At 35.7% G+C, this 14,786-nt stretch overlaps 1 protein-coding gene across 3 annotated transcripts in view; it reads left to right on the top strand.

Moving 5' to 3' along the window:
- Positions 1-8,689: 8,689 nt before the first annotated feature.
- The window catches only part of LOC125256255 (E3 ubiquitin-protein ligase TRIM62-like), a 54,485-nt gene continuing 48,388 nt past the window's right edge, over positions 8,690-14,786 (top strand). For 2 of the 3 annotated variants that reach the window (XR_007182082.1, XM_048172083.1), the window contains exons 1-2: positions 8,690-8,967; positions 10,062-10,605. Coding sequence is in view for 2 of the 3 variants with exons in the window: in XM_048172083.1 (XP_048028040.1) it covers positions 10,198-10,605 (408 nt within the window). In the remaining variant the exon portion in view is untranslated. The remainder of the gene's footprint in view (positions 8,968-10,061; positions 10,606-14,786) is intronic. The other variant, XM_048172084.1, reaches the window with a different exon arrangement.

Raw genomic sequence — 14,786 nt, 5'->3', positions numbered from 1 at the left:
AAACACTGCTTCAGAGCTTTACGAATCGGATCAGTGATTCGGAGCACCAAAGTCACATGATTTCAGCAGTTTAGACGTTTGATAGGAGATCCGAATCACTGAATCAAAACAAAAGATTCATAAAGCTCAGAAGCTTCATGAAGCAGTGTTTTGAAATCGACCCATCACAAGATATTGTTGAAAAGTTGTTATTTTGAGTGTTTTTGGCGCACAAAAAGTATTCTTGTCGCTGTATAATATTAAGATAGAACCACTGTACTCACATGAACTGATTTAAATATGTTTTTAGTACCTTTATGGATCTTGAGAGTTTGAATGTCCTCACATAGCCATCGGATTTCATCAACAATATCTTAATTTGTGTTCCGAAGATGAACGAATGTCTTACGGGTGTAGAACGACATGAGGGCGTTTCTGGGTGAACTAACCCTTTAAAGGATTAGTTCACTTTAGAAGTAAAATTTCCTGATAATTTACTCACCACCATGTCATCCAAGATGTTTATGTCTTTCTTTTTTTTTGTCTTTTTTTAAAATAAAAATGTATATACTTTATAACCACAAATGCTCGTCTTGCACTGCTCTGCGATGCACCACGCATTACGTTGAAAGGTCACGCGTGACGTAGGCCAAAGTGCCACGGTAGTGTGAAAAATTTAATTAAATTATCAGGAAATTCTAATCCTTTAAAGGGATAATTCACCCAAAAATGAAAGTTGTTTTATGAGTTTTTTTGTTCTGTGGAAATGAAAAGGGTATGTTCTGAAGAATGTTGGTAACCACGCAGTTTCTGGTCCCCATTGACTTCCATAGTATTTTTTTTCATACTATGGAAGTCAATGGGGACCAACAATTGTTTGAATACCCACATTCTTCAGAACGTCTTCTTTTATGTTCAACAGAGCAAAAAAACTCAACTACTTGAGGGTGAGTAAATGACAGGATTTTCATTTTCATCCCTTTAATGAATAGTAAACAGATTTGTTTAGATATATGAAGCTAGTGCCACCCAGTGGTTATTTTCTCTACCTCCCTTGCAAATCTACAAGGTGTTTTCTGTCCTATTGTTTTTTTTTTTTCCCCATTACAATATATAGACTCTGTGAATGTGTTTTTACATGAGATGAATGAGAAGTAGAGCCTTCTGTTTCAACACAGGTTGTCCAAATCATTTGTTAGATTATAATGGAGTCAACATACTGTATATTTTGCAAAGCCAAGTATTTTACCAAAGATGATAGATATGTATATAGTTATTTTTATATGTTTTAAACCTGTAAATGAATTGTCATTGTAAAAAAAAAAAAAATGTATATATACGTATAAAACACAATATTATTAATAATTGTTTGTCTATATCGGGGTTTTTTTTCTATTAGGCAAGCTATTACTATTGCTTACATGCTATTACTATCGCTTATAAGTTGTCTAACTAACTCATCCGGCATCGTTTGTGCTACGGACATGGACGAAACCTCTAACTCACCTGGTGGACAATTAAATAGGCTAAAAAATAATTTGAATGACCTAGTAATGCCTTGGTATTATGTCAGAGAGTTTTGCACAGGAATCTATCACATGTCATATTTTATTAAGTGCATTGCTTTGATTCATATATTTCCTCAGACCGACAGCTGTGGAAGCACAGTGTAGTAAAGACTGTGGATCTACTTTCCAGAACATCCATTATATACATGCTGTTGGTAGACCACCAGCACGAAAAGCAGTTTAAGATTAAAGTATGTTTAATATGAGGCCGGAGGACAGCCTCCAGTGGTGGATCAATGCAGCTGTTAACAGACTTAAGGAATCACAGAGAAGTATCTCTTTAGGAGCTGATTAAATATTGATCATGCCCTCCACCACTGTTTTGATGGTTGCTGTACTCCCACGTCGATATTGCACTGTGGATTGAGCTGCTTGCTGCTTCTGAGCGTGGAACAAAGTTTTCTGTAAGCCACAGTCTGTTTGTTGTGGGACTGGTTCAGGAAGCCTGGTTTTCATTTCTAGTTCATTGAGTAAGCACTTGAATTATTCAGAATTAGAACAGATGATGTATAGGAATGTACAGATGTTTTTTGGACACAGTAACACCACTGAAATCCAGTTGGGGAATATTTGGGTGTGAACACTTATGACAGATGGATTTTTATTCAGACAAATGGGTATTTACACACACACTCACACACATTATACATATATATATATATAACCTATATTTAAAATTTTTATTATATAAATTATTTTTTGCCCATTTATTTTTCAAAAAAGTAAAATAAAAATTATGGCCATCTATATATATATATATAAATATATATAATTATTTCTGTTTTTTTTTTTTCCAGTCTTTTTTATGTGTAGATTTTGTTTTATCTTCGTCACAGACCCAGACTTTCAGTCTTGCTACATAAAAATCCATCATAAAATATTATTTTTAAATAAGATAAAAATAATTATCAAATATTTAAAAATTATGGTCATCTATATCAATGATTTTAATATTAATTGTGATTCCTGTAGCTCAAAAATGAACAATTTTTCATTTATTTTTATTTTATATATATATATATATATATTATATATTATATATATATATATATATATATATATATATATATATATATATATATATATATATATTCCCATTTGTTTTATTGTTTTATTTTTTTATTTCTGTTTTATTTTCAGTTTCTTTTTTCTGTATAAATTTGGTTTCACCCTCATCACAGACCCAGACTTTAAGTCTTACAATATGAAAATGCATAATAAAATATTATTTTTTTAAATAAAATGCATGATAAAACCTGTTTAAATCTATAGCTGTAAGGAAATGTATGTCACTTTCAATACGTTTTGCATCATTTTTTCATTGTATGTTTTTGCATCCCTCGGTTTAGTGCATCATTTTCCTGACAGAATGATAAATTGCAATGTGATATTGGAAATGAAATTGGTTTAAAAAAAGAATTTAGAAAGAGTTTATCTTCTAAAAGTTCACAGATCCAGCAAAGCATATAGTTTTCAGAAACCCAATAGTTGCTCGAGGTGAGTCATTTTATAAGCTGTGTTCTCCATTCTAATCTATCCCTGTTGTGAAACCACAGCAATGTGTTAAAAGCACAAAAAGTTGATTATGAGTAAGCAAACAACAGATAGCATTCAATTTGTGGGAAATCGCTTGTTTGCACTTTGCGCTGTGCTCTGTGACAGGAAATCCTGACATCAACTTGAGGCAGGGAAGCAAACCGACAATCTAACCATCAACAGCATGCCATTTCTCCAATGCAATGTATGCAAGGTATGAATGAATTTTGATAGTATCTTGTTGCATGCTTTTATAATGAACACAGTGTGTTGTACTGAAGATACTGATTGCACTGCAACTGAGTTGCAAACAATGAATGTAAACCACAGGACCTCAAGATTTTCACACACCGAAACTACAGAGATAAACAAGGTTTGCATTGATGTCTGACAACCTCATAAACTGCTGATTCATAAATTTTCACTTTTTCCTTTAAAGTGTGGACAGGTGAAGAAGGCATCCTTGTTTGTTTTAGTGATACAGTAAGTGTTGTCAATGTTGTTAAATGTGTCTTTGCACAAGTCAAACCACAAGCACCAGAATAACTCAGAAAGAGGGTTGGTGGTCAAAGGTTAGTGTCTTAATTGAAATGTGAGGACAGTGTCGGGAAGTGTGGGTGCATGAGTAAAGGTGAAAACACAATGTGCCAACTACATGGGCATTTTTTGGAAAGAGCTTTGACAATAATTACGTCAGGCAGTTGACCAATGATGCACCAGGTGGTTTTGCACAACACTTTTTCCGCTAACCTGCAGCCTTTGTATGGCCTACAATAGTTATACACAAACAAACAAGAAAGTTAGAAAAACACTTTCTCTTTCTCTATCAACAAATGCCAATTTAAAAAAAAAATGAGAAAACTAAAATTTACATTGTTTCCTGCACTGCAAAAATCCTTTTATTTCCCCCTAAAATAGCAAACAAGACAGATTGACTTTAAAAGGCAAAACTGCAATAAGGTTAATGACCCACATCAAAAACAATAACTATAGATAACTATTATATTAGTGTCCAGCGGATGATATTGTTCTGGTATTTATAAGCGCACAAGTCGTCTGCCACTTTAAAGGAAGGGTAGGCAATTTTTTTCCTTAACACTTTTTGTTATTATGGTTGAAACCGTCTTCACATCCTGATAGCAATCAATAATAGAAGTGGTCTTAATTAGGACTGTCATAATTCCTCGATTAATTCCCAGTAGGCCCTACGCCATTTAAAAAAATCATCGATTGCAATTTACCTGTGTCGAGTGGCCGGTGTTGTGCCGAATTTCGACCCCCTGCCAAATTATTACCCCCCTTGATGAAGTTGCTACCTTACCCCACCCCTAATCCTAAACCTACCAATACTAAGGGGGAAATAATTTGGCGTGGGTCAGAATTTAGCACAACACCGGCGCATTCCATACGAGAATCCATGAGATTTCATCAGATTTTTAAGGTAAATCATTTATAAACCAAAGCAACATACATCAATATGTTTCTAAATATGCTAACCATTCATCGCGATTTCAAAATAAAAGTTCAAACTGAGTTTGCATGTTTTGATATCCATGTATTCTTGTTCAAGAAATTACAGTGGCTGTAGCGTAAAGAAGTGGCCAAATAATAAAGATTGAGTAAACATTTCAATTAAATGTCCTTTCACTGTAAAAAATTACCGTGATTTTAACAGTAAAAGACTGTAAAAATGCTGCGGTGAAAAACTGTTAATTGGTTTACAGAAAGTTTCCGTACTATATACGGTGAATAACTGTAATAGATCTAACGGTACATTTAATGTAATTTTACGGTAAAATACCATTAAATTCACAGTTTTTGAAAGTGAAAAATAACAATTCATTGTAAAATTTACAGTGAAAAACCGTAAATTGACATTCCCACAATTCCCTGCGTGACACTTCACATTTGATATATTTTTGTTGAAATAACTCTGTTTCTTCTTAGTTTTTCTCATTTTTTTCTAATCAGTTATGTACATTAGGGTTTTATGTTACATCTAATGTTGTTAAATTAATGTTTATTGCATTTTTTAAATTTCATGCATGTTACCATGATGGTGTTTAGTGTGTGTGTGAATGACACTGTGTGCACCTTCTATATATTAGTATTGTCCTCCTCAGCTTGTGGAAAAGCTGCTTGTGATGAACTTTGATTCATCATGTGACTCTTATCACCACTGTGTTTGGTGACTTGGTCAATTGGTTGGTAAATTAACATTATATCAGTTAATGAAATATGTTATTTTACCGTAAATTTTACTGGGATTTTTTTTACAGTGTACTGAAATCCAATGTTAAATATACATATTTAAAATGTAAAATTCACATGTAACTCCGTAAGTATGTTTACGGTTTGATGTCATTTTTACAGTATTGTTCTGGTAACCACAGCTGCCGGTATTTTTCCGTAGAAACAACGGGATTTTTTTTACAGTGTTGATCAATATTAAATAAGGATATTATTTGCTGTGAGTGTAACAACAACAATCACCAGGCCGTTGGCGCCCTCTGCAGGCATTTGTTTTAATACATAATGTGCATAAGATGATTGTTATGTATATTATGTATTTTAACAGTTTTGTTGTATAAAAAGCATATGATTACTTGCTTTTGATACATTATTTGAACCAAATATCATTGCCTCATTGTTATTATGTGATTTAAGTCATTTTAAAGGCTTAGGTCTTTGCTTAGATATTTTAGATATTCAAAATAATCGTTAGTGACAGCACTAGTCTAAATTTAAAAAAAAAATGTACATATATCTTCCAAAAAATGTTTGACCTACCTGTCCTAGGATGTCCTACCAGCTTGTCCAACATATGTATTTCCATACCTCCGTGGACCCAGCTTGCGCAGACAACATGTGTCATCAGCATGTTCTACACAGAGCTATTCATGTCCTCAGATTCGTACTTAAGCATTTCTCTGGCAGCACTGTCAACGCCAGAATGAATCTGCAGCAGTCAGGTGGTACAAGTCAGAACTCCGTAGTTTATGTTCATTATTATTGAGATGTTATGTGCTTTGAGACATGAGGTAATTTAATGCTGTTTCTCATCTCGTGACTTTGCAGACTCTGGCTGCATCTGAAAAATTATGCCCAAAGTATACTTCACTTTTTACGAATACGCGAGTGTCAGCGTATAGTGCGCGTGATGCGAATTTCGTCATCAGAACAGTACGTGTATAGTGTATGCGCACTGCTGGATATTTGTAATCGCGTGTACTATGTATCGTACATGCGCATTTAATTTTTTTAGCAGTAATTAATTTATCCACAAGGTGGCAAACATGCCCTGGGGGCATCAATTCACAAGGTAGTCAAAGAAAAACTGCATAAACCGAACAGATCGGAACGCATGCAAGCTACAGCGACAATGGATGCCTACATAGACGAGAAATTGTACGAAGAGGTTAGAAAGTACCCTCATTTGTACAACTCTAGCATGAAAAAATACAAAGATGTTTACATGGGTTGTAACTCGTGGCAAGAGAATGCTCAAAACTGTGCATGTGTCGAATGCCTGTGTACGTGTACAAGTCAAATGAAGTATACTTTGCAAGGCGGTGTGTTCGACTGTGCACGTACACTAGCATATGCGTAAAAAACAAAGTATACCCAGGGCTTTAGGCATCTGATTTGTTGCTTCGCTGCCTTGTAGGCAATGACTTTGCAGGCAGTGTTTGCATAGGTACCTCACGAGAAACAGATTTTGGACAGACTTCTGAGGCAGCGTAACAGTTTAATGATCTACAGCAAAATTGAGCGAGCTTTGTTGAGAATTAAACAAATATTTAATTACTACAGTAGGAATATCTCACTAGCCATCATAAGTGGATCATGTTGGTCAAAAACATACATTTCCACACAAACTGACCAGAAACTGCAACTTTCAGATGCCATCTTTCTTTTTCTAGTTGTCGAGTGGAATGCATAGGATTGTGGGATATCAAAGGCTGCGAAGGATACATCTATGCTGCCTTCAAAAATCCATCAGATGAAGGTATCTCAGGAGTGAAGCTTACATTGGATTCGTGCCTTGATGCCTTCCTACCTCTGGAGGCAGCATTTTTAAGTTTTTGGATGCAGCCTCAGCCGTGTGCCTTCACGTGTTTTGAAGAAGGCGTGGCTTTGGAGGGAGCACTCAGTCTGAAGGGAGGGTGGGATCTAATGCTTTCAATTGCTAGCCTCTCTGAAATTGCCTACCCTACTTTTAATGGCTCGAGCTCTTTAAAAGTAGAATGGAATTTTGATTGGCTGTCATTTTTATTGTTCATCAGCTGGAAAAAAATTCTCCTCTTATTTATTTAATCACGAGTAAAGCAGGACAAATGCTTCCATGACATATAAATACTTTGCATTAATTGCAGCAATCTTCCTTATGCAAAATATGTCTTTATATAATATAGTAATATTATTATCCTGGACATGTTTTTAAAGGGTTAGTTCACCCAAAAATGAAAATAATGTCATTTATTACTCACCCTCATGCCGTTCCACACCCGTAAGGCCTTCATTCATCTTTGGAACACAAATTAAGATATTTTTGTTGAAATCCGATAGCTCTGCATAGCCAGCAATGACATTTCCTCTCTCAAGATCCATAAAGGTACTAAAAACATATTTAAAAGAGTTCATGTGAGTACAGTGGTTCAATATTAATATTATAAAGCGACGAGAATATTTTTGGTGCGGCAAAAAAACAAAATAACGACTTGTATAGTGATGGCCGATTTCAAAACACTGCTTCAGGAAGCTTCGGAGCGTTATGAATCTATGATTCGGATTGCGTGTCAAACCGCCAAACTGCTGAAATCATGTGACTTTGGCACTCCGAACCGCTGATTCGACACACTGATCAATTACGCTCCAAAGCTTCCTGAAGCAGTGTTTTGAAATCAGCCATCACTATATAAGTCGTTATTATGTTTTTCTCGTCGCTTTATAATATTAATATTGAACCACTGTACTCACATGAACTGATTTAAATATGTTTTTAGTACCTTTATGGATCTTGAGAGAGGAAATGTCATTGCTGGCTATGCAGGCCTCACTTAGCCATTGCATTTCAACAAAAATATCTTAATTTGTGTTCCGAAGATTAACGAAAGTTTTACGGGTGTGGAACGGCATGAGGGTGAGCAATAAATGAATTTTAATCTTTGGGTGAACTAACCCTTTAACAGACTTCATGAGATTATTGTCATTATGTAAAATCCTAATGTCCTTTTTCCAAGTTGCACTGAACAAAAACTGACAATTTGCATTGCAGATTAAGAAAACAATAAACTAAATTATTTGCATGCTTATTTTTGGATTGACATCAAATTTTATTTAATTTAAATAATTGGATTCTATGCTGAACTCATTGTATAAAAACACATTTGTGTTTTGTGTCGACCTACAAATACACGCCAGCAGAGTGCGAGCAATCACCCTGATATTATCATATATGCTCATTTCTGCCTGTGATGAGGAAGCCGGAGCTGTACCATCAGAGCAGCGGGAGGGATTCACCCGTCATCCGTGTAAAAATGTCTTATATTCTTCACGAATCCAGCCGAGATGATAAACACAAATTAAAAGTATGTACTTTACCTTATTTTCTTATACCACGAATAAAAGTCCCTAGAGAGCAGTATTAGCTTGTCCTCTATTTGTGTGTCTCCCCCCCTGTGTGGATTTGGTTCGTTCCGTTGCTGTGCGCCTCTGGATCGAGTTTAGAGCAGTGGGATTGTGAGGAGCTGCGCGTGCGGTCGGTCGCTTCAGCCTAGAAGAATCTGACGTGATGAAAATGTCTAATTAAAACAACGACCCGCTCTTCTAATTATGTGACAGTCTGCTGTTTCCAGTGTATAACGCGTCAGGACCGTTTAGGGTAAGTGAATTAAGTGATAATGTCAGTTTTTTCAGAGGATTGAATACATGGGAAACCTGTTTACACATCCTGCTAGCTGGCTAATTATTTAGCAGCCGGCTTTGATAAACAATAAGAAGATATTTATGGAAAAAGGGAGGAGAGATGGTTAAAAAGCTGTTTTTTGAAACAAAGCAGTGATGCTCATAACTTTTGTGCAATTGCCATGGTGTACAAGAGCTTTCTGATATGTATACCGCTGATTTAAACGGACTTGATAAGATCCAATTAACTTCAGTTGAAGCCTATGGTGGAAATGTGTATAACCTTATGTAGAGATTCGAGGTGCTTAATTAGCAACTGGAAATTTATTTTGATAATTTCAGATGTTTGTATATTACATTCTTTAAATTTATTTTAAAAGGTCTTGATGTAAAGTGTTTGGTGACTGAGTGACAGCTTGTATAAACTAACCTGTTTTATAAATGAATGTCTTTAATTAGCAATTGGAATAATTTTAGAATTTTAAATGCAATATTCTCAATGATTAAATTTGTTCTTTAAATGGACTTGACAAGATTTTGGAATCCCAAACCTGCAAATAAAATTAAATAAATAAATGAATAAATAAATGTAAAAATAGGAATAAATAGTTAAATAAATACAGAAAATAATAAAGGAAAAAGTAATACAACATTTTTTAATTTCTGCATGTTTGTATTCCTTTGAATCCTGGTAAATTGGATGGTGACTGAGTGACATTATGCAAAAAAAAAAAAAAAAGTAGAAATGAATGTCTTTAATTAGCCAGGCCCAGGGAATATCGTTTCAGATTCTTAAATGAAAATGTAATTATATTTTTAATGGGCTTGATAAGGTCCTGCAGAATGAGGGCAGTAAATAATCAGATTTTCAGGCAAGTCTCTTTTAATTAAGGAAAATCAACATTTTCTCCTCTGCTTTCAATCGGTGGGAGATTTATCTGCATTCACTCATCAGTGCATGATAATTTAGGGCAAAGTCCATGTCTAAAATGTTAAACTTAGTGTACCTGTTGCAGAACCGTCTTTTAAATGTTTTGCTTATCCTCTCTGTTTCTGCTTTTTCTTTTCAAGAACATTTCACCTGATTCACTAGAGGAACATTTTCAAGACTCACACGCACATTTAGGAAGCCCAGCTGGTTTGGAGAATCAGGGATTGTGCATCCTGCAACCTGCACAGTGCATGACCGACCTCTCCATAGATTCAAATGGCTTGCTGTCTGAAGGACGAGCTCTTGTGTTCCATTTGTCTGAGCATTTATCAAGACCCAGTCAGTTTCGGCTGCGAGCACTACTTCTGTCGTAAGTGCATCACTGAGCACTGGAGCAGACAGGAGCATCACGGCACACGAGACTGCCCGGAGTGCAGGAGGACCTTCACAGATCCCCTTTTATCCCCGAGCTTGAAGCTCTCCAACATCGTGGAGAGGTACGCCGCTTTCCCTCTGGACGCCATCCTCAACGCCCAGAGGAACACGTACCCATGCAAGGACCATGAAAAGGTCAAGCTCTTCTGCTTAAGTGACAAGAGCTTGGTGTGCTTCTTCTGCGATGAGCCCGCCTTACACGAACAGCACCAAGTCACCACCGTCGACGAGGCCTATGAGGAAATACAGGTCTGTTTTATTTGGGATTTCGGAGCTTTTATTCTCCTCTGGGTCAGGGTGTTTTCATGAAAGCTCTTATTGATAATCCCGCAAGTTTTATGGTTTTCTTAAAGGATTAGTTCACTTCAGAATTAAAATTTCCTGATAATTTACTCACCCCCATGTCATCCAAGATGTTTGTCGTTATTTCTTCAGTCAAAAAGAAATTAAGGTTTATAAGGAAAACATTCCAGGATTTTTGTTTATATAGTGGACTTCAACAGGGACCAACGGGTTGAAGGTCCAAATTGCAGGTTCAGTGCAGCTTCAAAGGTCTCTACATGATCCCAGATGAGGAATAAGGGTCTTATCTAGTGAAAAAAAAAATTTAAATTTCTATATATTTTTTTTTAACCACAAATGCTCGTCTTGCACCTCTCTGCGATGCGCCACGCATTACGTAATCATGTTGGAAAGGTCACGCGTGACATTACCGATTTGGCGAAAGTACTGATCCAAAAGACCTTTTACAAATAAAAAATAAAACAATGATGTCAGATGAAGTTGGAGGAGAAAATAAGATCGAGTTTTTCACCCTACCGCGATACTTCAGCCTACGTCACGCTTGACCTTTCCAACATGATTGCGTAATGCGTGGCGCATATAAGAGCTAGTGCAAGACAAGGATTTGTAGTTAAAAAGTATAGAAATTTGTATTTCTTTTAGAAAATGGCCTACCGTTTTGCTAGATAAGACCCTTATTCCTCAGCTGGGATCATGTAGAGCTCTTTGAAGCTGCATTCAAACTTCATTTTGGACCTTCAACCCGTTGGTCCCCAGTGAAGTCCACTGTATGGAGAAAAATCCTGGAATATATTCCTCAAAAACCTTAATATCTTTTCGACTGAAGAAAGAAAGACATGAACATCTTGGATGAAATGGGGGTGAGTAAATTATCAGGGAATTTTAATTCTGAAGTGAACTAATCCTTTAAAGGTTGCAAATAGCAATTAAAATGTTCTGAAATAAACAAGATGCCAGGCCTTGAGGAAGGTCAGTTCTTAGGCTAACTACATTAGCGTCATTGCCAGATGGATTATTTGTTTACTCTTTTGACAGTTAGGCGTTATCAGTATTTGTCAAATGTGACATAATATGAATTGTTTAGAATCTAAAAACTTGCTGTTGTCATTGGGAGGGTTTCTGATTACTGTGACAAAGAATGAGGTGTGGAGTTAGTGTCCAAACCCACACTGCATTTATTTAAAATGGTCATAGCTCTTCTGTAGAACAGGGTTTAAGTATTTAGTCCATGAGTCTTGTAAACATTTTTCTAAGCCTTTCTAATTCCAGTGGTAAACATTGTTTGGTTTGTCTGTTCAGTTTATCTGAATAGCTGGTGTATAGTATATGTTCAGAGCATATGCAGTTTTTCTTTCTCCATCCTTGTTTGGAGATGCAAAGGAAAATTAGTGCAGAAATATGTTTTCAGGAGTTCATTCTTGGTCTTTTTAGGTGGTACATTTTACTTTTATTATTGGAATTTGAATAGAAGCCAGTAATAATATCTGTTTGTTTAATCTGAACAGCTGTTCTGGAGAGATATTAATGAAGCATGTCCCATTTATTTACTTTACGAGCTTGGAAATGCTTTTGAAAATGTACTTTTCGGTTTGAGTTTTAGGTCGTTCAAGAGCTTTCACAGCTTTCTGTTGCTTGCCTTGAATGCTTTTCATATAACTTATTTAGTCGACGCAGGCCTCTTTGTGAGGTTCCCTTTTTTTTCACCATACTTCCTGGTCTTTACAACCAAACATTGCCTACCTGTAAATTGTAAACACTGTTCTCAAAAGTACCATATCTTTGAAAGAGGTCAACTCTTTTCTATATTTTTCAGTGAGTGTTTCCTGTTGTGTGCATATGCATGCTCGCTCTATGAAGCATAATGCATCATATTTCTTCCATTTTTGTTTATTCATGTATACTTTGAATACTAGCGTCTTGTTGTACTGCCAGTGTACATGTGAAATGGAAATGTTCAGCTTTGTACAAGTCAATATTACACTATCATCATGAGCTGTGCCCCTCATTAAGGACATCTGCTTAATGCATTTTTTTTTTTTTTTGGTCATTTTAGCCTGCGTGCAGAATTATTAGTCTGAATTTAAGTGAACAAGAATAACTTTATGTACTTAAAGTTTATTGATTGACTGTTCATATGATGTGTCTGTAAAGATGCATATTTGCTTTTTGTTTTTTGCTTTTTGTTTATCTCAACTGACTCAAGAGTTTGACCTATTGGTTATTCAGCACCTACTCCTGTGGTATGATAACATGCAACTTGGTCTTATCTGTTTAGGACTGTTTTATTGTCTGGAAGTGAGAAAGTACTTGAGAAACAGATAGGAAACAGAAGTGACACAGTGTCAGTAAGACAACCAAGCACAAGTGAAGTGTTTGAGTGGAACAGATTGTTTTATACACAATCTTTAGAACTTGGCTGAGATGATGTCATACTCATAAACATTCTATATATTTTTGTGCCGCAGTTGCATAATTTTGCACCTATTTTCTTTTAAAGGTATAGTTCAATCAAAAATTAAAATTTTGTCATTTACTCACCCTCATGTTGTTCCAAAATATGTGAATAAAAGTGAATAGTTAAATCTGTTCATCATATAAAGAGATCGTGTCTCTTCAGAAAATTTGGATTAAACTGCTCAATTCATATGGATTCGTTTTACGATCTCTTTATGAACTTTTTGAAGCATCATGGTGTCAGTTGCGTAGCTGTCTATGGAAGGACAGAAAGCTCTCAGATTTCATCAAAAAGGTCTTCATTTGTGTTCTGAATATGAAAAGTCTTATGGGTTTGGAACGGCATGAGGGTGTGTAATTAATGACAATTTTCATTTTTAAAGGATTAGTTCACTTTAGAATTCAAATTTCCTGATAATTTACTCACCCCCATGTCATCCAAGATGTTTGTCTTTTTTTCTTCAGTTGAAAAGATATTAAGGTTTTTGAGGAAAACATTCCAGGATTTTTCTCCATATAGAAGACTTCAACAGTTACTCAACGGGTTCAAATGTCAGTTTCAGTGCAGCTTCAAAGAGCTCTACATGATCCCAGACAAGGAATAAGAGTCTTCTCTAGAGAAACAATTATATTTAAAATAACTGTATAAAATATATATATATATATATATATATATATATATATATATATATATGTTTTTTTTATACTTTTTAAACACAAATGCTCATTTTGCACTACTTCTGCGATGCGCCATGCATTACGTAGTCACATTGGAAAGGTAATTTGTGACGTAGGCAGAAGTAGTGTGGTTGGGCGAAAAATTCATTTTCTCCTCCAACTTCAAAATTGGAGACATCATTGTTTTACCTTTTTTTGGTAAAGGGCGTTTGACTTAATCTTTGCACGTTTGTTTTGTAAACACTGGATCGTTACTTTCGCCTACGTCACGCGTGACCTTTCTAACGTGATTACATAATGCGTGGCGCATCGCAGAGCAATGCAAGATGAGCATTTGTGGTAAAAAAGTACTTAGAAAATGACCGATCGTTTTGCTAGATAAGACCCTTATTCCTTGGCTGAGATCGTGAAAGCTGCAATTTGGACCTTCAACCCGAATCCTTGAATCCTGGAATGTTTTCCTCAGAAACCTTAATTTCTTTTCGACCTAAGAAAGAACGACATAAACATCTTGGATGACATGGGGGTGAGTAAATTATCAATTAATTTTAATTCTGAAGTGAACAAATCCTTTAATTCTACATGCTGTTTTGCATTTTTTTTTAAACATAACAGCATAATATTTGGTCAAATTGGACTTCTATTAGAGTACCTTTTGTAGTCGGCGCCATAGAAGGGTGAAACGCTTCTAAACTCCTGTTGGGGAATTAATAGAAGCAACATGCTGCAGTTGTCAGACAATTAGCAGCGGTCTCTTTAGAGACACTCTCTCTAGGGACGGACTTTATTCCGTTCCATGTCTTTTGAGACAAACACAAAACGCATCTCCTCTTCAGCATTTTAAATAGCTCAGAGATGCACACTGAAAGCCTCCGTCATGAACAAATACTCCCTATGAGAAACCGTGCACTCGCTAATGCCAAGTGTGTACTTTATACACACGTTTTTCAGCAATTTAGTCTAACGCAACAAAGAGTAAATTGCTTGGGAATTCC

This window comes from Megalobrama amblycephala, linkage group LG21 (assembly GCF_018812025.1).
Source record: "Megalobrama amblycephala isolate DHTTF-2021 linkage group LG21, ASM1881202v1, whole genome shotgun sequence".
Classification (NCBI taxonomy): domain Eukaryota; kingdom Metazoa; phylum Chordata; class Actinopteri; order Cypriniformes; family Xenocyprididae; genus Megalobrama; species Megalobrama amblycephala.
Note: the sequence above shows the minus strand (reverse complement) of the source record. Positions and strands in the feature narration are given on the sequence as shown.